This window comes from Apaloderma vittatum, unplaced genomic scaffold, assembly GCF_000703405.1.
Source record: "Apaloderma vittatum isolate BGI_N311 unplaced genomic scaffold, ASM70340v1 scaffold38722, whole genome shotgun sequence".
NCBI classification, from domain to species: Eukaryota; Metazoa; Chordata; class Aves; order Trogoniformes; family Trogonidae; genus Apaloderma; species Apaloderma vittatum.
This window is the reverse complement of record NW_009704846.1, coordinates 1-21,871: the sequence shown is the minus strand read 5'-3', so window position 1 is coordinate 21,871 and position 21,871 is coordinate 1. Positions and strand designations below refer to the sequence as shown.

General features: G+C 38.7%; 1 protein-coding gene across 1 annotated transcript in view; it reads left to right on the top strand.

Moving 5' to 3' along the window:
• The window catches only part of LOC104270735 (cytospin-A-like), a gene marked incomplete at its 5' end in the record, with an annotated part of 29,541 nt that extends 21,997 nt beyond the window's left edge, over positions 1-7,544 (top strand). Inside the window, 3 exons of the mRNA XM_009865174.1 lie at positions 3,495-3,611; positions 4,533-4,592; positions 6,644-7,544. Coding sequence (XP_009863476.1) covers positions 3,495-3,611; positions 4,533-4,592; positions 6,644-6,733 — 267 coding nt within the window. The remainder of the gene's footprint in view (positions 1-3,494; positions 3,612-4,532; positions 4,593-6,643) is intronic.
• Positions 7,545-21,871: the final 14,327 nt, after the last annotated feature.

Below are 21,871 nucleotides of genomic sequence, written 5' to 3'. Positions count from 1 at the left end.
AAATACTAGAGGCAATTTCACTGCCATCCTAAGTATTAAATATTAATAGACAAGAACTGATAAATCTCCTTCTAGTTCACCTATCTCTGGAAAGGCTTATTCCTCATTTGACAATTTATCTAAAAGTATGTCCTTCAATTGCTTTAATACTTTGTGGTCTGAAATGGCTTGAAGAAAAATTCCGGATTAGATTCCAGCAGAATTCTCTTAATAGAGCCAATTACTTAATAAAAGCAGTAACAAAGAAGAAATTATGTCAGAGATTTTAGGCTGATGCTCTGTTGACCGTCCGTTCTTTGAGAAATAAGAGCTTAATGCAAGATTGATTTCATTATACTGACCAAGCTTTTTCAAAAAACCACAAGTAGTTAAAAGCATTTGGGAAATAAAAATGTGCTGTATTTAAATGTGCCATTTATGTGCTCAAAGCCCTACATAAAAAATTCAATTTTCAGTTTAAATGACAATCTGTCCAGTTTCTAGATTTGTTTTTTAGTGTCTCACCAATTTTATACTTTTTTAGTCTGAGAGGTAATAATAATTCATAATGCTCAGAGCAATTGGAAACAGAAACCAGTTCCTTTTAATTGTTTCCTTCCGTTGTATTTAATTCAGCTTCTCTGGATACATTAAAATTCTTGGATGATGGGTTTGTTTTCTGCTTGTTGTCTTAATAAAAGCTGGACCCTACAAGAAGATTTAGAAGAGTAAGGTATTCCCAAGTTCTTGAGAACCAACAAAACTTGTAGGTGAACTTTTTTAAGTGGCCTTTTTTTCCAGTGTTCATATTCAAAATTTAACATTCCATGGGTGCTACTAATGTCTAAACTGACATTTTTAGTTTATACAACTGTAATTTTTAAGGGAAGATTACTTTGTCTTGTATTAGTTTCAATTACCATTCTCAGTGCAACTTTATCCTGACTTACTTGCTCATGTTGGGGTGAAGGAATAACTATGGAAAATGTCTCTAGATTTTGGAGGTAATCACTCCTCCTGATTTTTAAATCATGTGAAGATTTCTGTCTTTAGCCCCAGATGTTCTAAAGGTCTATTTTCTAGAGCAGTCAGACTGTTTTGATACCTTGCAAATTCTTTCTTTTTATATTCTGAGTACAAGTCATCTTCATCCACAGCATCAAGCCTCAGGAGTAGATTCTGATGATCTCATACACATCACATACTCATACACTCCTGTTTTCTAACTTCGATGAATGCATTCTTGACCGTCCTGGCTGCTGCAAAGATCCCTGTTCCAGCTCGTTTCTTTATCAGTATTGCATTGGTTGTTTCTTGTTTCTCTGCTCTCCCTTTGAAGGGTCTGTATCCTTCTGTCCCTCTTTCAATAATGAGATCTCATCTGTGCTTCAGTGATGCTGGTGTTTGGGCTCAAACTCTTAAATTTTCAGATAAATATTCTTGTGCTTCCTCTGAAATGCACGGGGCAACCTGAGAGATTAAAAAAAAAAAGTTGTAAGCTCTGTGAGACAAGGTACTATCAAACTTTATTTGTACAGTGGCTGGTGATTTGCTTTAATAGACTCCTGGTATATGGTAAATAGAGTATATTCTGTGATAATACCAATTCAACAGGTAATGCTGGATACAGCTTTAACAAATAAGTCACTAGATTGAAAACTGATGTCTTAGAAATTCTTAATCAGATTCAGGAATGCTTCAACATTGCTCATTACTTTAATAAGGAATTTTGTATCTGTCCTTGTAGTACTGAGACTTAAAAATTTGCTGATGCTCTTCAGAAGCTTTAACTAGTATGATTTTTAAATTGTTTTTAATAGCTTGACTTGATGCATATATGTATGTCTGAGTAGATCTGTGTTTAACTTAGGTGTGACAACACCAATGTACATCTTTCTCCTTGCCTTCCCATCTCACTTGGCAATCCTAGGGAAGGAGGGAGAATAGTTCAGCTGAGACGTGAAAACCAGGACCAAGTGTTTCTCCCTCAGTAGATGGTGTATCAAAGGAAACCCGTTCGATCACATTTGAATTTTATAGCTAGCTGACCACAGATGACTGTGACAAGAAGAGCCACTCTCCCTACCTTTATCCATCTTACTGGTACAGATGTGATCCAAAGCATTACGGCTTACAGGGTAGGGGGAAAGAACTTTTTGAAAAGTAACTTTGTAAACAGACACAAGTAGGAATTTATTGGCTTTAACGATCTGATATTTTTTGCCTTATTTCCTTAAAGCTTTGTACTGTGTGTTGCATTTGTTTGCCTAATGTAAGTAACATTGAAAAAGTTTTAACTGAGCATTAATTTAAATCCAATTTCCTGTCTCTCTCGAGGAGAAAGGAGGGAGAGCTTCATTTTTTTTTTTTATTAATTCTTTTTTTTCCTTTTGCTTTTAAATTTTTCCCACCCCTGTGGCTTGAGGAAGCTGTGTGAAGAACATGTTCCCACAGACTGGGGGTCTCCAACAATGACATTTCCGCTTGCGAGCAGGCAGCGGGGTGGCAGGCTCGGCTCGGCCGCTGCCTTGGGCATTGTGAGCCCCAGCACGTACGCTTACGTCGCCAGAGCTTGAACCTGCGTTTGGGAGACTTTGTATAAAAAAAGTGCTAACGCTGGGCAGGAAATGGAGATTTCCCTCGCATTCTTCTAGAAACAGCCTTTAGTTTTGGTTTGGTTTTTTTTCCTCTGTTGGAGAGGATTGCAGTTGTTTTCCATTTGTAAACCAAATCACTGGTTTGACAAGAAGCACAACTGCCTTCACTCCCAGCCGGTGTGACATGGTGACACTGACCCATACGAAGCTGTCTGCCTTTGGAATGATGAGTTTGAGTGTGTCATACGGAGCTGTCTGCCTTTGGAATGATGAGTTTGAGTGTGTCGTCAGAGAGAGGTGATGGCTGTTCAATTGCTGTCAGGTGAAAGGCTGACCTGTGTGTTTTGTGTTCCTGCAGTTCTGTGGCTGGAGAATAGAGTTGCTGCTACTTTAAAATTTCAAAAACTAAATAGGGGAGCTGGTTAGCTTCTGCTTAAGCCCAGTTAATGAAGTGAGTGTTAAAGCATATTTGTATTTCTCCATAAAAGTCTAAAAGATAAACTGTGAGTTGTTGTTACTCTTCATTTCTTAATTTAAAGGGACTGCTATCCACTTACCCTCTTTACCATTGTTTGATTGCCCACAGCCAAGTGTACAGTAATTTCAAAGGTCACTGACGCATCTTGACAATCTCAAGAGATGTGTTTACCAGTGCTACTGAGTTTCCCAGTGAAACTAAAAGACAAAAAATTGCAAGACTGCAGTTTTCAGTTTCAATCCCAAAGATCATGGTTCCTGGCCACCATCAGTATTCAACCTGTTAGAACATCTTTATATCACTTTTTCTGCTGAGTGCTTCAAAGGTATTAAACAACCAGACGAACAAACAAAAACCCCCCATGAGTATTGCTGGGCTAGTAGAACTAATTCTTGTTAGATTATGATTTTAATATTGTTGGATTTTTTTTCCCCTTCAAGAATATTGACATAACAAACTTCAGCAGCAGCTGGAATGACGGCTTGGCTTTCTGTGCAGTCCTCCATACTTACCTCCCAGCCCATATTCCCTATCAAGAACTAAATAGCCAGGACAAGGTAAGATGTGAAAGTGCCATTTCTGGAACTCTGAAACTATGTAATTAATATGAGTTAGTAAAGAGGAATGAACAGATTTGAGTTCTGAAAAGACAATATTAGTAGGAATCCTATTTGAAACACTTGAAACTGCCTTGCTGCTGTTCTCATTAAACCTTCTAATATTATGAGGTCATTGCATTAAACAGAACTTTGGAACAGATATAAGAGGAAAAAAAAAGACAACCCACAGCAAAACCAGAAGTTCATAAATTTAAGTCTGAAACATTTTATTTAACCCACGTGGTTGGGAAGTGTTTTCAGTTTGTGTTTTGGAAGCAAGGAGTGTTTAAGCCTAAATAATTAGAATTCACCAGCTTTGTATCTTGACATGTTATGTTCATCTCTTTCAAAATCACAAGGATGTTTCATCCTACTGTCTCATACTGGTGATTGTGATGCTCAGGTGATGTACGTTAAAGGTAAACTAGAAGATGTCAAGGCTGCAGAGTAGTCCGTATATATTCGAGTGTGCTACAGTTAATAACTACTGGTGATGTATTATTAATACTGGTGATGTATTATTAATGATAATATATCCTAAAAATATATATTTCATTAACACATGAAGAGGTTGTTTGATTTATGCTTTTTAAAGATTAGATAGTCTGGTTTTTAGTATCGTATAACTCAGTCATTCTACACTGACAACAATTTTCCATATTGTCTTCTAAATGAGGAATTAATAAAAATTTTCCATAAAATTGTTTTATTATATTATAACATGTTCATTCCTATGGCTCTTTTTAAATTACTATAGTCAAATTATTGATTCCATCTGAAGCAAAGGTAGCAGCATCACTCCGAACATCCTTAACACCACTTTATTATATTTGAAGTAGCGTTTCCTTGGTTTCTAACTTATGTTTATATCTCATGCAGAGAAGAAATTTCACTTTGGCTTTTCAGGCAGCTGAAAGTGTTGGCATCAAATCTACTCTGGTAAGTTTGAAATGCATACTGAATGAATTCTAACCCATTTATAAATATTAAGTTACTCTATTTTGTACTTTTGAAAGATTTTGATGCTTTAGACTTAAAACTAGCAGCAGATGAGCTCACAGCTAGAGGTTATTGCCCCTGTATTGTGCTTGACTGAAAAATACCAAAGATACTCTGTACCTCAGTGACTCTTTAATAAACCCGCTGTAATCAACAATTTAAGCTTACATGTTTTTTGCGTTAAATAGCAACTGAGATACAGTCCAGCAGCTGCAGCAAAGTTGACAGCATGATAGCAGATAAACTCTTAAGCTATAAAAGGAAGATTCACTACAACTCATCTCTCAATATCATAAGAAATAATAATAAAACCAATGAATTTGTTTGAGAAATAGTTCCAGAATACATGAATTCTCTCCTGGCTCTGACCTACTTTCAAATTATTTGATTTTTTTGGAGTTGTGGAGGTGCAAATCAAGCTGTGGAGTTTGTTCTTTTGCTCAGTGTAATATGAGAGTCAAGATTTACCTCTTCAATTCAGACTTTTAATTTGTCATCATTGTAAGTAATTGTAAGGTTTTTTCAATTATCGTTTTATTATAAGCATTCTTGTAGAAATTTTACCTTAAAAGAATCAGTTTTCAATAGTGTGGTATTTAGTAGAAAAGAAAGATTTCTAAAGGTGTGGAATTGGGAGTATCCCAAGCCCTGGTGAATAATCACAAGAATCCAGCTAAAATTGCCAGTATCAGAAATGATAGTTAAGTGATACTTGTAACCTGAATTCTAACAAAGCTGCCATCGTTAGCAACTAATAATACAACAAAGTCAGACATTTTTAAAAATAACACTTGCCTTGATCCTTATCAGCGCTTTTGCCCCCCCAGCATTGTCCTTGCTGACAATGGCAGTGCAACTGTTGGGCTTTTGGACTTCGGCTTTGTCAGTGATTTGAAACGTGGAAGTTTCTTACCAAGTGCTGATGTAAAAACTCGATTGTGAAAAATAACTGCAGTAATTCCTACATAATTCAGCTTTAGTATAAATGTTTACTCTCTGCCCTTTTTCTAAAGTACTTAATTACAGATACTTCAAAAAAGGCAAATTGAATGGAATTAACTCTTCTAAGAGCAAATTGTATCCATCTTAAGGACTTAGTATCTATTTACATGCCTGCATATGCAGTGTGTATGATGTGTATGTTTGTGGATTTTTTTCCTTTTCCATATTACGTGAGTCAAGGGTGAAAAGGGGTATGAAAACTGTTTTATGGAAATAGTAGCAGGTAATGTAAGGATCCAGCTACTTTCATATGGAAAATGGAAAAAAAAATTAAAATTACTTTCTGGTTTTTAGTTCTGGAGGTTGCTGGGCCCAAAGCTTAAAAAATAGACCCTTGCAGTAAAACAAAATGTATTAGAAACTACAACCCTCTGTACTTGTGCCAAAGAGAGTAGATCAGGCTTTGTTTGTCCTGCTCCTTGACTGACAATCTGGAATAGTGTTGCTGTGAAACATGTGCCTAGTGATTACACATGAGCTGGTCACTGTCTTGGATATACCCAAATTGTCAGTAAACTTCCCTATTCCTTGCCTTTTGACTCAGAAGTACATATAAAGTAAAATGGGACTCAGTTATTTATTGACGCTCGACTCTTACCCTGATAAGAATTTTGAACTTTAGCTTCAGCCTGTACCTGAGCCACGATTCTGTGACTCCTGGTTCCTGCCTGGGCGACCTGCGCTGCCGTCCCAGGCTGTGGGGGGAGCGCGAACACTAAAGCCTTGGCTACCCTGATGGTTAGGCACGCACAGCGTTAGACATTTTGATCTTAAGTCAACAAAGTAACTGCCTACAGATATACTATTCATAGCTACTTATCTTTGTGTTGCTTACAAAATGTATGTGGAAGAAAATGGAGCTTTCTTTGTCAGTGCTTTAAATTGTGGAAACTTTACAGATTTGCTGTTCCCGGGAATTAGTAAAACCACTACCACATCACTCACAAGGTTCTCCTTCCTGATTTTGACCAATCTGTTTTCTGTGACAGGACATCAATGAAATGGTGCGAACTGAACGTCCAGACTGGCAGAATGTCATGCTGTATGTTACAGCAATTTACAAGTACTTTGAAACCTGAAACTCTAATAATTCAACAGATCCATGAGCTAGAACCAACATGAGCTACCACATGGAAACCTTACTGAAATGCTAACCCCTATTTCACGGAAAACTGGCAACATACGAGTACCCTCAAACGTCAGTGACCCTATCCTGAATTGCCTCAGATTGCTTCAGCTACTAAGCCTCAAAACAGCTGTTTAAAAGCAAGAACTTGTTGCCACAGTGTTTGGAATAACCTAAGTTATTAAGCTATTCTGATTAATTATGTAGCCTAAAGAGCCTGGACTACTTACGTGCTGCCTTTCCAGCCAGACTTCCTGAAGCTTTCTTTCCTGGGAGAGTGAGATGAATGGATCCTCTAGCATCTGGGAGACTGAATGTACAGCTACAGCTTTGAGAAGGAAAAGGATAACGTGGCATCGTATTACTGAGCTTTTTGTAGCATCCTCATACCACGGAGTCTGAATATTCTACCCACAACATAGGGCACCCTGATACAGGAGAGTTCTTAATTTAGTTACTGCCTTTACAAGTATTTTCCCTCCTTTAAAATGTGCACAATATTCTAGGAAAACAAGGTTTTATTCACTAATGACAAATTGAGGGGAAAAGTGCTCTCAATACCTCAAAAAGTTTGGCACAGAAGAACTCTTCAATCTCAAGCTTCACTATAAGCCTACCTCTGTCACACTGATGTGGCTTCCACCTTAATCTTACGGATTGTGAAGACTACCACATACAGCTCCTGGTTTTCAGGGTACGCTGTACTTCAAGGAATCTCTCCAAACTCCCTGTGTTTCCACTATAACAGAAATGGATCAATAATCGCCCCTTGTATGGCTTGTTCTTTCCCCTCTTCCTCCTCTGCCCTTATAGGACATGCAGCTACCCCAGGCTTTACTCTGCGGCAATATGAGCATACGCCATGGATTTCTGTGGTAGAGTTTTGGAACTGGGATGGCATTTACTCTGCGGAGAAGATATTTTCAGTAAGATGTAATAATTAAGTAGACTGTCTCAAAATCCAGCTTTGCCATGTGCAAGATCACACAGAAAGTGTGTTTTTTATTGATCTTGCACATCGTCATCTGACTGACAGAAGGTGAGATGCTCTCTGACAAGAACTGTGGAGGAACTGATGCAATGTGTATACGCCCAGTAGTCTTGAATATTGCGTGGAAATGACTCACTGTCACAAGGCAGGAACTGAGGAACTTTAGTCTGCTCAACTTCTATTTTCCTAAAAATGTACCTGAATTCATGTAACAGCTCTCGGGCAAAAGAGTTTAAGTAAGTGCCTTAGCAATCATTGAATTGATACATCCTGGCACTTCAGGGCCTTGTGCAGAATGTTGATGGCTCAGATCGATTTCAGAGATCCGTTTGTCATACGCTGTTTGTCGTGATCTTGTTTGTCAAATCAAGGGAAGACTTCACTCTGTCATCGCTTCTGCCTCTTAGTTTTCCTTATACTTAGCACTGTTGAACATTTCTCATTAAGCAGAAGCCTACTTTAGAAGTGAGTTTTCTGACAATAGCCATTTATAAGCACATGCTCTTTCAACACAGTAACCCTGTTACAAAGAAAATGAATCTGCCATTCCTATGGTGCTCTTATGACTGTTAAGGACAGTTTGAATGTCATAGATGTTAACCCAGTCAATGCAACTGTGCTTGGCATCTGTGAAACTTCGTCATGGTAGAAAAGCACAGATTTAACTCAAAATTATTGCCAAATCCAAAAACCTATCGTCTGAAGAACATAGCCCACATGAAGAGTAATAACGCAGCATGTCTCTAGCAGCTAGCATTGTATAAAAATAAACGCCTACACTGATACGTGCCTGCGATAATTACAAAAGTTTGCAAAATAACTACTTAATCCATGCTGAGGGCCTTTGCAGAAGTTTTCAGAGCAGCAGTACATACTTCTTGCAGTTCTTCAGCATCCTAAAAGTAGGTAGATACCCTCAGGTTTCTAACTGGTACGTTTGAAGAGACAACACAGTCTGAAGACAGTTGTTGCAAGAGAGGGTTCAAGTGAAAAAACCTTGCTGACAGATTTTAATAAAAGTCTGAAATACAATTTCCTCTCCTGTATATTTCTTCAAAAAATTCTGTTTACTTAATTTCTTTGTGTAAGTTTCAATTGTCTTATTAGAAGTACATATTATTGATGTCTCACTCTCCATCTCCTACTATTAAATTCGATTTTTTTGCCAGTTTGTGTTTAAAAAATACTTCTATTCATCCTCTGAACAGACATTCTTATCTATGATTGTCTTATTCATTGCCTTAGGTTTAAGGAAATATTTTTCTACTGAAAAGGATAGCATTTTTTGGTCTAAATTCACTCATGTCCTGTTTTCTTGAGGTGATTTGAGCTTCAAGATGGTTGGGTTTTTTTCTGTCTGATGGTCAGCTTCCTTTACCTAGAATGTTGTATTATTCATTAACTGAAATAACACTAACAGTATAACCATTTGTAAAAGGAGAAATCACAATTTTTCCAATACTTTCTGATGAAAAGATAAGCTGCCAATCTTCAAAGATAGATAAGTTGTTAATAATTCTAAAAATGATCTTGTTTTGAACTTCAGAGCTCTATAAACTTCTTGGTGTGATCTGTCTGATAAACTTCTGCTGAATTCATATCTGTAAAGGAATGTTGGGCTTCATGAAGAGGTGTTTTTTTAATAATGATGTACCTGAGCCTTTACATAAAAGATGCTGCACAGCTTTCTGAGTGGAAGTAACGAAGCAAGGGAAAATCTAAGACAAACATAATGCCCTTCTGCACTCTGTAACATGTTTTTTCTGAAGGCTCAAACTGCATTCAGTTTTTCAAATAGAAGAATAGCTGTAGCCCCTCTGGATGTGAATAACACTCTTCTATTTGGTTCCCCCTCATAGTTAATCCTAAAACAGCCCCTTTTTTTGTTTGTATGCAGTGTGACTTTATGCTGACTTACTTTCTTTTTTAACATGAAAGATCTTTCTGAATGTACTTTAAAAAGGACAAATATTGTATCATCTGTTTGTATTATTGCATTTTACTGTGTGCCTTGCAGATGCCTGTGCTGTAGTATATCAGGGTTACTCGCTGCCAGCTGCAGGGGTGCAGGGGGCAACAAGACGGAGCTGTCGAACACGTTGAGGCAGATACAGCGGTATCATCTTCTGGAGCCTGTTTCAGTAAACACCTCCGTAGATTAGAGAGGGCAGTTTAGACCCAGGTGTGTATTCAGTTTGGTTCATTGTCATCCTAATGCAAGATCATTAGCAATGAACTGAATGAACAGTTGTGAGGTTTTCTTTACGAAAAAAAGAAGAGGTGGGAGGAAAAACTTAATTTTGATTATTCAGGAAGAGGTTTTGTCAGAGAGGTTTTGATATGGATTATCTAACAAAAATCAAACTGAGGGGACTTCAGAATGATTTACAAGTGATTTTTGATTTCAGTTGGATTTGGTTGAGCTGCTTTGATTTGTTTGTCTTGTATATTTAAATAGAAGCACTAATTTAGTATCTCTGGTCTAAATCTCTGGCCCTCACAAAGACCTCTCAATTCTCATGCCTCTGAAAAATTGTGAATGAAATTTTCCCTTTTAAAATTGTGATTGTGGCTAGATTGTCCAGGATATAGCATTTAATTACAGCATATTGTAGTTTAAAAGTAAATTTTTGTCTTTTGCCTAAAATATATTCCTCAAGTTACATGTAGCATTTCTGATAATTTTTTGTCTCCCATTTTGCAAAATATTTCCACTGTTTGTGTTTTTCTGTGAAGCCCGTCCTCGTGCTTTAGGAGCCCCTTAATTTGCCAGAGCTAAATGAAATTGGCTTTAATTTATTGGTATAAACTCATTGATACCACTGGCAGCAGTCGTGCTCTGGTTTTATATGCCTAAGGAGAAATAAACTTGGCCCTTGCTCTACTGCTGCAGTACAGTGGTTTAAACTGTTGAGGATCTGCCTTAAGAATGTTGTAGCTGTGATGAAAAATTCTCATTGGCATTTTTTTTCAGTTAACGAACTCAATATTAAGTTGTTACTACTTTTTCAGTTCCCCAATTCAACGCTTCAGACATTTGGATTCTGGTGCTTCTCTGGCATCACCCAAAAATTACTTTTACTCAGTCTTTCTTTCTGTATAGTTCTGGCCCAGGGAACAAATTTTATTATAGCTTAGTTGTAAATAATATTATTCAGGAAGGTGGAGATTCAGAGAACTTCTGCGTGTCTGTCCTGCTTTGTGTGTTCTGCTTTTGACTGGTTTGGGAAGGCTCTCTGGTTTTCAGGTGATCTGTGACAGCATCTTCCAAAGCTGGCCCCGGATAGCTGACGTGAAGCTCTGCATAGGCTAAGTTAAGCCTTCAAAACTGTGTTCACGTGACTCGTGGTAACTTTACTTCTTACTTGCCTCTTGCAACTAATACAATCACAGCTTAACTGCAGGCTGCATCAAGCAGGAGCTATTAAGCGGCAGAGTTCTGGGAAGGAATCCAGTTGTACACCTTTACACTGGTTTTTGTCTGTTGTGAGTAATACTCTTGCTGAGGTGGCCGAAGAAAGAGAATTTAAAAATAGCAGTGTTCCTGTACAGACTGATTAAACTATATAGTTTGTTTGTGGTCCTCCCCTTGACTTGGTAAATATTTATTTCTGATTTATGTTCTGTGAAGCTCTATTTCTGGAATTCCTTTCTTTTAAGCTAGCATTGCTGTATGAGTACTCAGTAATAATTTGGGTGAGAAGTGGTATTAAGTGTAGTTGACATCCAGGAGTTCTGGGCGTGTCACTGTGTTTTCCCAAGTTAGTGCGATTGGCAAAACTTGTTAGAGCTGCTTAACTCTCCCACGGAGCCTACATCACCCCAGGGCCCCATCAGATGTTCTTGCCCCCCAACTATCAACTCCTTAGGTGAGTTAAGGGTTCATAGACATCTCTTAATATATTTAATTGCCCCTTTCTAGGAGCTATCTTTAGTAGTGTCTCTGTTTTTGAAGAACAGTGGCTGGGTGCGTTTTAAATTACTGTCTGGCTTGCTGAGACTTCCCAGTCCTTCATTCATCTAAGTGTTTTGTGTTGTATTCCCTGATTTATGTGTCAGTGTTGTTACACTTTATAATTGTCAAAGCCAAGATGTTTAGCATCTGGAATATGTAGCAAGTATTCTTTTGATAATTAATGCAAAATAACAGAAAAGATCAAGGTTTGTACAGTTCAGATTTCTACTAGAATGTTGATATGAGTGTCTTTTTTTTCCCCTTATGTATTTGTGCTTGCCTGGTTTTGGGATGCAACACCCTTGAACTCAGTTTGACAAGGCCACTCTTCCAGCCTCCTGAAATTAATTCGTTCTGCAATAATAGAAATTGTTTCCTCCCATTGACACTTTGGTAAAACCTATAAATAGGGGGTGACTTGCTTCCAGCTGACACTAGCTTTTACTTGGAATATTCCTTACCCTTAGGCCACTGTCTGCCACAAAGCTGCACATTCAGTTCCCATCAGTTCTAGCAGGACTTGTGCAAGCAAACCGTAGCAGGTAAACTTCTGGCAGAGTATTACGGCAGCCTGATGCAGTTAAGCTGGTTTCATTTTAGTCCCCTATTTTCAGGGGGTTTCAGTTTAGTCAAAATCACTTACTCAGAGCTGAAATGTGGCACGTTTGTTCTCCGCTGGGAATTATGCTTCTGTTTAATAATATTTTTTATGAGATTGTATTTATGGAAATGGAAAGAAAAATGTCATGAAGCTAGTTTTGTTGCACTTTTCTAAAGCTTTTTGTATTTTGCATAGATTTCTAGAATATGAGCAAGTTGTTGGAGAAGTCGAGGCTTAAAACCTACTGTGCCCCAGCATAGCGATGTATTACGTGCATTTTCATCCTAGTGATATATGTATTATTTTAATGGCATGTAACTAGTGTATTTATATGGTAGTTAGGAAGCCCAGTGGACATTTCCTGCTGCAGAGGAGCCATTGGCAGTCTTGGTTCCACAGTTCATGAACTGACCTGTTTTAACAGTAGACTGCATTTGCAATAATGAAATAGTTTTTGTTTCTGAACTCTGTTTCAACACATGGGGAGAAAGAGGCTGCTCTTTTTGTTGTTGTTGTTCCATTGTTGAAATTTCTCTGGAGGCTATTACTGATTTCCAATTATTGCATATGTTCAGTTAGGGTGATTACTTGGGAATCAGTTCAGGAAAGAGGGCACAAATACACATTAACATACTCAAGTAGTTAATAGGGCTCGGAAAAGGTTGGACTCGATGATCTTGAAGGTCTCCTCCAGCCAAAACTGCTCTAATCCTTGTAACTCACAACATTTCAGTTTGTTAGAAACTTTTGTTTTTACATGTATTGTAAGGTCAATTTTACTATTTTTGAGTAGCACTTTTATACATATCTGAAGGGGTTTTATGAACAGAAATGTTTTGGGTTGTTTTCTGTGTGTTATCTAATAGGAAGGGTGTAGCACTGCTAAAGAAAGCATAGACTAGTTAGCCTCCAGCCTCTAAATTCAGTTTAGGTCAGTAATGATCGAGAGTTGTTCAATGTGTATGAAATAAATCAGTGATTCCATTTAACACTGGACAACTCCAGGTCAAAGTTAGAAGGGCATTAATTGGTACCCTCCAACTCTCAGATGAGGGTACTTTCAATTCAGGGGTGAGGCACAATTGACAGAACAGTGTGATGAATTTGGGACTTGATGAAAGAGTAGAATTTTACTGATGTCTCAGTCTAACTTCACAGCACTGTACTGGGTAAGGATTAACCTTGTTTGATATGACACTCCAGCCAGTAATATTATATTAAATAGCTAATTTAAACCTAATTTTCCATGGCCTTTAAAGATTATGTAAAGACCAGTGATTCTTAAAAGCTCTTCTCATCCATCCAGCCTTTCTGATTTGTATTGGTTTTATACTCCCATGAGACACAACGGTTAGACTGACCTAGCAGTACATTTATGGGTTTAGTAATTCTTGTTCTAAACAAGCACTTTTCTTTTTTCCAGAACCTTTTCTAATAGTTTGCGCACACACACATTGATATATATACGGACATTTTACATAGAGAGAGAGGTTTTCCATAAATGTACGTATGTACGTATATATAGACACATATACATGTGTGTATGCATATATGTACATCGCAAGTTCTTAATAAACCTGAGCATGTTTCAAGAAGTGCTTGCATCCTGAACAGCCAGGGTGGTGTATTAGTGTATATATTGAAAAGATAAGGAGCGAAAACCATGTTGTTTACTTCTGGTTAAAGCTGAGAAATAGATTTGAGGAGGATTTGGAAATATGTTCAAATTGTATTTCACCCTGTTTCTGGTTTGAAAGGCACGAGCTGTTAATGATTGCAACTGAAAGGATCAGCAAGCATATTTTAAGCTAAACCTTTTGGAGGACCAATATGCTTTTAGTTTGCAAGGACCACTATAAAGATCTGGGCATTTACTTTCTCCATAATGTATTCTGTATGAGTATTTAGTATGTATGCCTTCAATTCGCCCATGTTTTCTTATTAATTATTCATGAAATAAAGATTACAAATAGCAAAATGTGTGTTTATGTTTTCTTGAGTGAAGCCTCTACAAAAGGGAATATTTTAACACTATTTCTGGCACTGTGGTTTTTCAGGAGTTACAAGAAGTACTTTGCGGAGGTTTACACGCTGTGGATGAAAAGTGCAGGCAAATGATTTGCATGCACATAACCTCACGAATCCTGGGAAGTCATGTCTTGGCACACCAGCATGCTTTACGGTATCTACTTTCAAAGGGTTTTAAATGATAAGATAGTGAATACCGTAGATAAGAGATGCATATTTAAGGCATCTGCTTAGCCTGTATTGTCCTAGTCTTGAATACGAGTAACAGAAGGGAATTGCAAAGACTATGTTCAATTTAGGCAACTTCTGTAATATATCGCAGCATTAGAATTATTTAAATGTTACTTAACCCACCCCAAGTAAGGCAACGCACGTGTGTGCGCTCGCTCCTCTCTTTCCGTAAAGGAATTGGGCTGGGGAGGGATTGAAGACTTAATCTCTAGAACAGTTCACAGTATTTAAAGCAGATGCCTAAAAATAAAATTTCCCGGTGAAAATAAACACCAGCAAACCTTAACTCTGACTTGGTCTCCATCCTCCTGGATGGGTAACTGTTTCAAGTGCTATTTTGGAGCTTTAATTTCAAGTGCTCTGGAATAAATTGGAGCCAGAGGTTTAGACTAAGCTCCTATTTATAGCAAATGTTGTTCTTGAATGCACAGACTAGTGTAAGCATTTTAATTCTACCTTTTTCTTACATAATGTTTTTGAGATTGTGTGGTGTTCCCTGACTGTTCAGCAATACTGACAAGTCTTTGTCTCAGTAATGTTACTCTGCAAGAAAATACCTACCTGAATTTGAGTGGTTTAAGAAAACTCTTCTTAGTTGACACAATGGATTTATATCCTGGTTTTAAGCATGGATCTTCAGTTTTCATACTTCTTTTAAAAATAAGTGTTTTAAAAGTGTAGTGTAGTAAACGCATACCAGAAAATAGATGTTTTTCTTTTCTGTAGCAAGTGCATGACAGCATTTTAGAAGTGACTTGCATGCCTGCAGTTGGTCAGCCGAACGTCAAGACAAGAAGCAGTGAGCCGGACACAGGCTAGGCCTGAGGTGTGCTGAACCAGGTGCGTCTGCACAGTCTGTAGACCTGCAACTTTTCTTTCCCCTGTCCACTGAAATAACACTCTCTCTAACTAAATTTTTTTTTTTTCATGGATTGTTTTCCAAGCATTTGCTGGAGAATTTTAGTAAAAATGTGAAACTAGCTCCAGAAGTCTAAGTTGAGTATAATACAATCAGTTAAATAATTTTGAAAGTCTTGCTGTAATGAAAAACTGCAGCTTTATGAAATAGTGAAATAAGACCTCAGAAGCAACAGCAATACAATATTCCATTGTATTAAATCTTGAAAGCTTATATTTGACTTCTGGTTGTTCTGGAGTTAAATCCTGTGTAGGAACTAGGTTAGCATTCTAGAAGCTTCAGCTAGAATTCTTATCAGAAAGGGTTTCACAATTGCTTTGATCAATGGAAGAGACTTGGAATATATCATGTATGTTGCTAAGACCTGTGTGTAGTTCCACAAAGTGCATAGACAGGAGGAGCTTGTGAAGATGTAAGTTCTTCCCACACAAAATTCTTTTAAAACAGAGAGACTAACTTATCATAAAATGTTAACTCCCTTCTCCAGATGGGAAGTTATTAACAGCCAGCAGCTACTGTTAAGACCTTTAAAAGGAAAAAAAAAATTCTTTTAGTATGCTTGAAAAGTAGTGAATGATATTGTGGAAAGGTCCAGTACCGTTGTATGAGTTACTGCTTGATGCTGCAATCCAGCACCTTGAATGGAGAAAGTAGCTAATTAGTGTCTTCTATTCCTGGCAGCTGAAGACTAGAAGAGCATTTATTTCTCATTAAATGTTTTTATTCGCTTCATTTCTATTAGACAAGTTGCTTTGAAGCTTCTCCTGTGCAAGTATTTGTTTTGGTAAAAATGTGAAACTAGAAAGAGTTCTGTTTATTATTTCTTTTTTTTTAAAAAAAAGTAGATAAGAGACTGATATCGTCAATCCTAATCCAAATTAAGGTTTTTGCTAGTCTTTGTCTGCCACTGCCCTCTAGATCACCGTGGTTTAACTGAATTCTGTTTGTAGAACTGAATTTCTGTATATGAAATGCCTCATTTGAAAAATATTATGTCGACTTTTCTTACATGTTCCTTGCCCTTCAGGATTTTTACTTCTTTGGAACCTCCTTAATCTCATTATGAAAACAGTTGAACACAGTAGTGTCTTACCACGGTATTTTTACTGTTGAACATTTGCATTGATTATGTAGTCAGGGAATATTTGTGCTTCTCTCTAATGCTATGCTTACTCCCTTGTTTATGCTTCTTTTCTTTAAGCCATTTTAGGCTCCTTCCTCACACCAGAAACCTAAAAGTTAAGCTCTTAAAAATGAAAGAAACTTGAGAAGGAGACATAACAGTCTGGAGACAACTTCACTGAGCTGTTGACAATATCATATTTTTCAAAAATAAATAGCCCACAGAGCACTGAAGTGCTGGCATGCTGAGTTAACGCTTTGTGGGGCCACATTCAGAGTCCATCAACTTCAATGAGGTAAAGCCCAAGTTCAGCCTGTGGTGCACATAACCTGTGCTAACTCTTGAGAAGAAAATCGCAATGTTGGAGCGTACAATCCTGAGGGATGCTAAGCTTTGGCGGTTTTGCAGTTCTGGAGCTGTTAGGCGTTCGGTCCTTCTGAACTATCTTTTCCCAAAATGACTGGTCTAATGATATAGCTGGACTATTGTCCCAGCAGAGGGGACCCTTAAAGGGAAGGCATGCCGCCGTTTTCCTCGGGGCCACAGGTACAGACATGGTCCGGGCATTGGAAGGGGGTGCTGAAGCACTAACTTACCGTTGTAAGCCTATGAAATCCCATCATTTTGCACCATTTCCAGCACACACCATTCCCTGGCAGGGAGTGCTGGGGAGCAGGGTCAGTAGCTACTTTTTGTCTCCAATTCATGTTGTGACAGGGCTTCGTTATACACAACGTGTATTTTGTCAAGTTAAATTAGGGTTGCCCTCTTATTGCTCCTTAGACTAAAATGAGAATAGTGTAAGTGAGGAAGAATCATCTGACTTCTGCTGGGCCTTGCAACTCCAACAGTTCATTTATTGTATTAAGATAACTTCTGTATTTTTCAATTATGGAAAATAAATAGCTGTTGCTCTGCAGCTCCCACATGATGATTCACGCTACCAGTTTTTCTTCTATTAATAGCCTACAGAGAGTTCTTAAATTTAGATTGAACTCCTTCTCATAGTCTGTCATGCTGAATAGCATTTAGAAGAATGAAGCCACAGTCTGTTTGGGCAGTGCCTTTTAGGGACACCAGTCCAACTTGACATGAAGTTACTGAAAATCCTAATTTAATTTCTTACCTAAGTGCAAATGGCAGAATTTAAACAATGCTGGGGATATGGTTTGCATTTCCGTGTGAGCACAAATCTCACCTTAACTTCAGCTTGATTTCCTTAAACCTAGGTAAAAGTTGAATTCCTTCTCTGCTGGAAGTTTGCCATGGGCATTTCCAACAAAATTTTGTAACTTTGTTATGGGACACTTTTCGGAAAGTCTGAGGTTTTTTTGTTTGTTCCCCCAATGTTGATTTTTAAATTGCTGACAAATATTTAATGTTGAACAGCAAGAGAGGAGTAATTGCGTGTATATATATATACACACACACATATGTAGGGATTTATATATATATATATGTGTCTTTAATGTTGCAACATTTGCTAGTGTTTCCGAAGGACCTCAGGTAACCTTGGCTCCATCCCTTCCCTTAGACTAATGCAAGTGTCTTTCACTGCTTTTGAGAAGAATTGGGCAGTATTTGTGGGAATGGGATTACGTACAAGTCAGAACACATCATTTTAAGTGTCCTTTTCAGCAACATTGCATATGTGTGCCAGTGCAGTACTCAGTTTGATGCTTCTTTGGAAAATATGCATCCCTTAAATGTAATTTTGCATATATCAGCTTATTCAGTCTAGTTAGAAGGAAATTTTGGAATAAAGAGTAATCTCTTACTTCAAGAGAGAAACAATTTTTCTATTTAAAAAAAACATTAATTCTTCCAGATTCTGTTCTAGACGAGCTGATGATCATTTTCAGTCCTTCACACAGAAGCCTCAATATATATGTGTGATTTTCCTGCTATCTTGCTGCTTACCGGGGCAGCAGGCAGAATTTGGTTATCGTCAATATATGAGTCTGGTTTGTGTTTACAGGGCATTGCAGACGTGCCCAGGCAGACTGTCGCTCATGCAGCATCAGCAAAGAGAAGGGTGAGTTTTGTGATAGGTCTCGAGTGAGACGTTTTTATTTACTTTGCTCTTATTATTTTGGAAGAAGGAAGCGTTTCAAGGTTTATTCTGCGCTGTCTGGAGTTTACTACTTGAGCTCAGCTGCGAAGTCTGAGAAGTGCCAGTATTCTCATCTCACTGCTTGTCAGCTGCCCAAAATTCAGGAGTTTGGCTCATTCAGTTAGGAGGTAGCGTACAGTATGTTACTGCAACTCTGCTTTTAGGATCAAAAAATCCCTTCTTGACTGTACACAGGAGAACCAGAAAACGTAATTTTTCCTTGCAGTCCTGGACTTCTTTCAGCTCACAGCCTGAGCCAGCAGCCAGCTCTAAGCGTGTGGCAGTGCCTTCCCCATGGCTGCTGGAAGCTGTTTTGTTTCCAGGTAAATCCAGGCAACCTCTTCATGTAGTCCCTTCTCAAAGTGTATCTGACCACAGCAGTTGAGTAACGCCTGTTTTTTTCATTTATGAGTGACTAAGAAGGGAAAGGAAGTTAGTACTGTCTTGTACTGCTGTCTTTACCCCTCCATATATTGTAAAAACAAACAAAATATAAAAGCTGATCATTTTCCTTACTTTCAGTTTGCTGTCATTGTTGGCCACTGGTAAGGGAAGGCATAAGTAGAAATGTCTCCGTGTAAGGACAACACACGTTGAATACACACAAGAAGATGTGAAGAACAGTACAGTTCTGATACTTGACATGGACAACAGCATAAAAATAGTAGAAAACCAATTAATTTCTTAATTCACAAGAAAGGCAACAGATCTATTTAGATCTTACTGTAGTAATGAAAGCTATTCTATCCCGCTGCTAAATTGGACACAAAACAGCAGCTGCTCATTATAAACACATTTACTTGTGCAGAAGTGAGAAATGAGCATGCAAAAGCAATAGAGTTGCTCTGGGAGGTGTTTGTTAATACTGTTTTTTTAAACTTCTTGAAACACTGCAGAATTCCCAACTGCACAGAGAAAATCAGTTGGTGACAGTGGGGACCTCATATGCTATCCAAACTGGAATGGGTGGTGAGGGAAGGAACCAATGGTTTGGTGGTTTTGGTAGTGGTAGCAGGCTGCTTTTATGGAAAAAAAAGTGATTTCTAAGAAACATTAGAAGCATGTCAGGGTACCATTATCAGTACTCGAACGTTTGCTTCGGACCTTCTATGAGTTGCTGATTTAAGAGAAAATCAACATAGCCTAAATCAAATAATCTTAAAGTGATTAGCTGCAGAAATCAAAGAAGATTTTTGGGATTGAAGTGTTTCTGGGGTCCTTCAAAGATCTATTGACCAACATCTGTGATTCAGGAAACTTGTAAGATGATGGGTTGAAGATGGTTGGAAGAAACCAGCCTGATAGTTTAATAAAGGGACCTGACCACAACAACTTTGGTTTTAATGTATTCAGGAATAAAATCATGTTTAGAAACTGTGTCCCTCCTCCTTGAAAGTATTTTCATCCCCAGCTTTCATTGATTTCAATGGCAGAGAGTCACTGCGATGTTTTTGAGGATCTGGGGCTAAGAGGAGAGGCAACCTCTATGATGTAGAAAACACGGCCCTGGAAAGGAGCAGCACTGAACACACAGCAGAGCCTGGCAGCTAATTGTTACAGCATGCCGCTTACCCCTCTAGTTCAAATACAATGAATCAGTATAAAATTCCATGGAGCATCAGCTAAGAGGAGGAAGATATGACCTCTTGGACAGGGCAAAAGTGAGACCATTACATGAACAGTGCCCAATGCCAGTGTGAACCTTTTTCAAAAAGCTCTGGCAAGCTTCATGTAGGCAGAGGCAGCGTTTGTAAATTTATCATTATTGCATCATGTTTTGAAAAGGCTTCTAAATTCCTTATAGTCTCCCACTTTTGCCTTTTCTCTTGACTTGCTAGTCAATACATGTGGTCCTTAAAATCATTGTGTGTTAGTGTGTGGTAGATTACTTGTCTTTTCTGTAACTTCCTGGGAAAAATTACTGGTTTGGGGTTTTTTTCTCTCTCCCTGCAGGACTCCCATTATGTTTGGAGCTGCATTCTGACCTCCTCTCTCTGCCCTGTAACTCAGAACTGCGTGGCTGAGGCAGCCCGTGTCCCAGCCTGCCTTCCCGTCCGGGGTAAGAGTGCAGGGGAGGATAGCACAGGTGCTGGGTGCTGTTGCCAGCACTAAATTTTTAATGCTTAAATGCTCATAGGTTTTGAGGTTGGTGCTGAAGAGGCTGGTGCCAGGTCTGCTACTTTTCTCTTACTGTCCTGATACACTGAAAAAAACTCCAAGCATTGTTCATGCTCTCGCTGCCAGGGAAGGCTGGGTAAGCCAGTGCCTGTGGGTCAGAGCAATGTGCATACGCTTCTGTCAGATGTGGTGTGAGCAGAGCACCTCTGGCGTTGGGAATCCTGAAACAAAAACTGTTGCATGGCACAAGCATCCAAGCTGTGGCAGTCCCCTGTGTGGAGGGGCCTGAGCTGGCTGTCGTTGAATTGTTTTTTCATAGGTGGGGATCTGCCATGGAGTTGGTGGCAAGTGTGGAGTCACGCTGGTGTTTTTTCCTGTTTGCAACATCCAGCCAATAGGAATGTGTAGATACATTACTTGCTAAGTTGTAAAGTTGAAAAATAGAAGAAATTAGTAGAAGATATCCACAAAGAGCAGCGGGTTCAAATTCTTGAGAAGTTCTTTCTCTCCCCGCTTCAAAATTGCTGCAACATGAGTCACGGCTGTTCCCCAAGTCTGCTTATGGGGAGGAACAGGAGCTGGCTGGGGACATGCACGGCCCCAAGGGACCCGGCACCGGGGGCCTGACTCTGAGCAGGAAACGCCTCTGTGCATGCTGGTGGGCTCCACTAAGACCTACTGAGTGGGAAATGTGAAACTTCTGTAAAAAACTGAGTATCTTTCCTGAGGACTTTTAAGCGCTACCAGAGTAGTGATGCACAGGGTTTCCTTTCCCTTGGCGGTCACTGCAGTTAAGCAGAGGCTGAAGTGCTCGGTTTGGCAGTCTCTCTCGCGCTGTGCGGTGCCGCTTGGTGCAGCGCAGGCTCGGGCTCGCTGGGTGGGTTTTCCAGCCTGGAAAGAAGTAGGTGGTTAAAACAACGTGCGAAGAAAGCCCTCCTTTTCCTTTGCTTTGCTTTCCTGCTTTCATTGTATGCAGATCAAGCACGGTAAAAGCGCGTTTCTGTCACTTGCA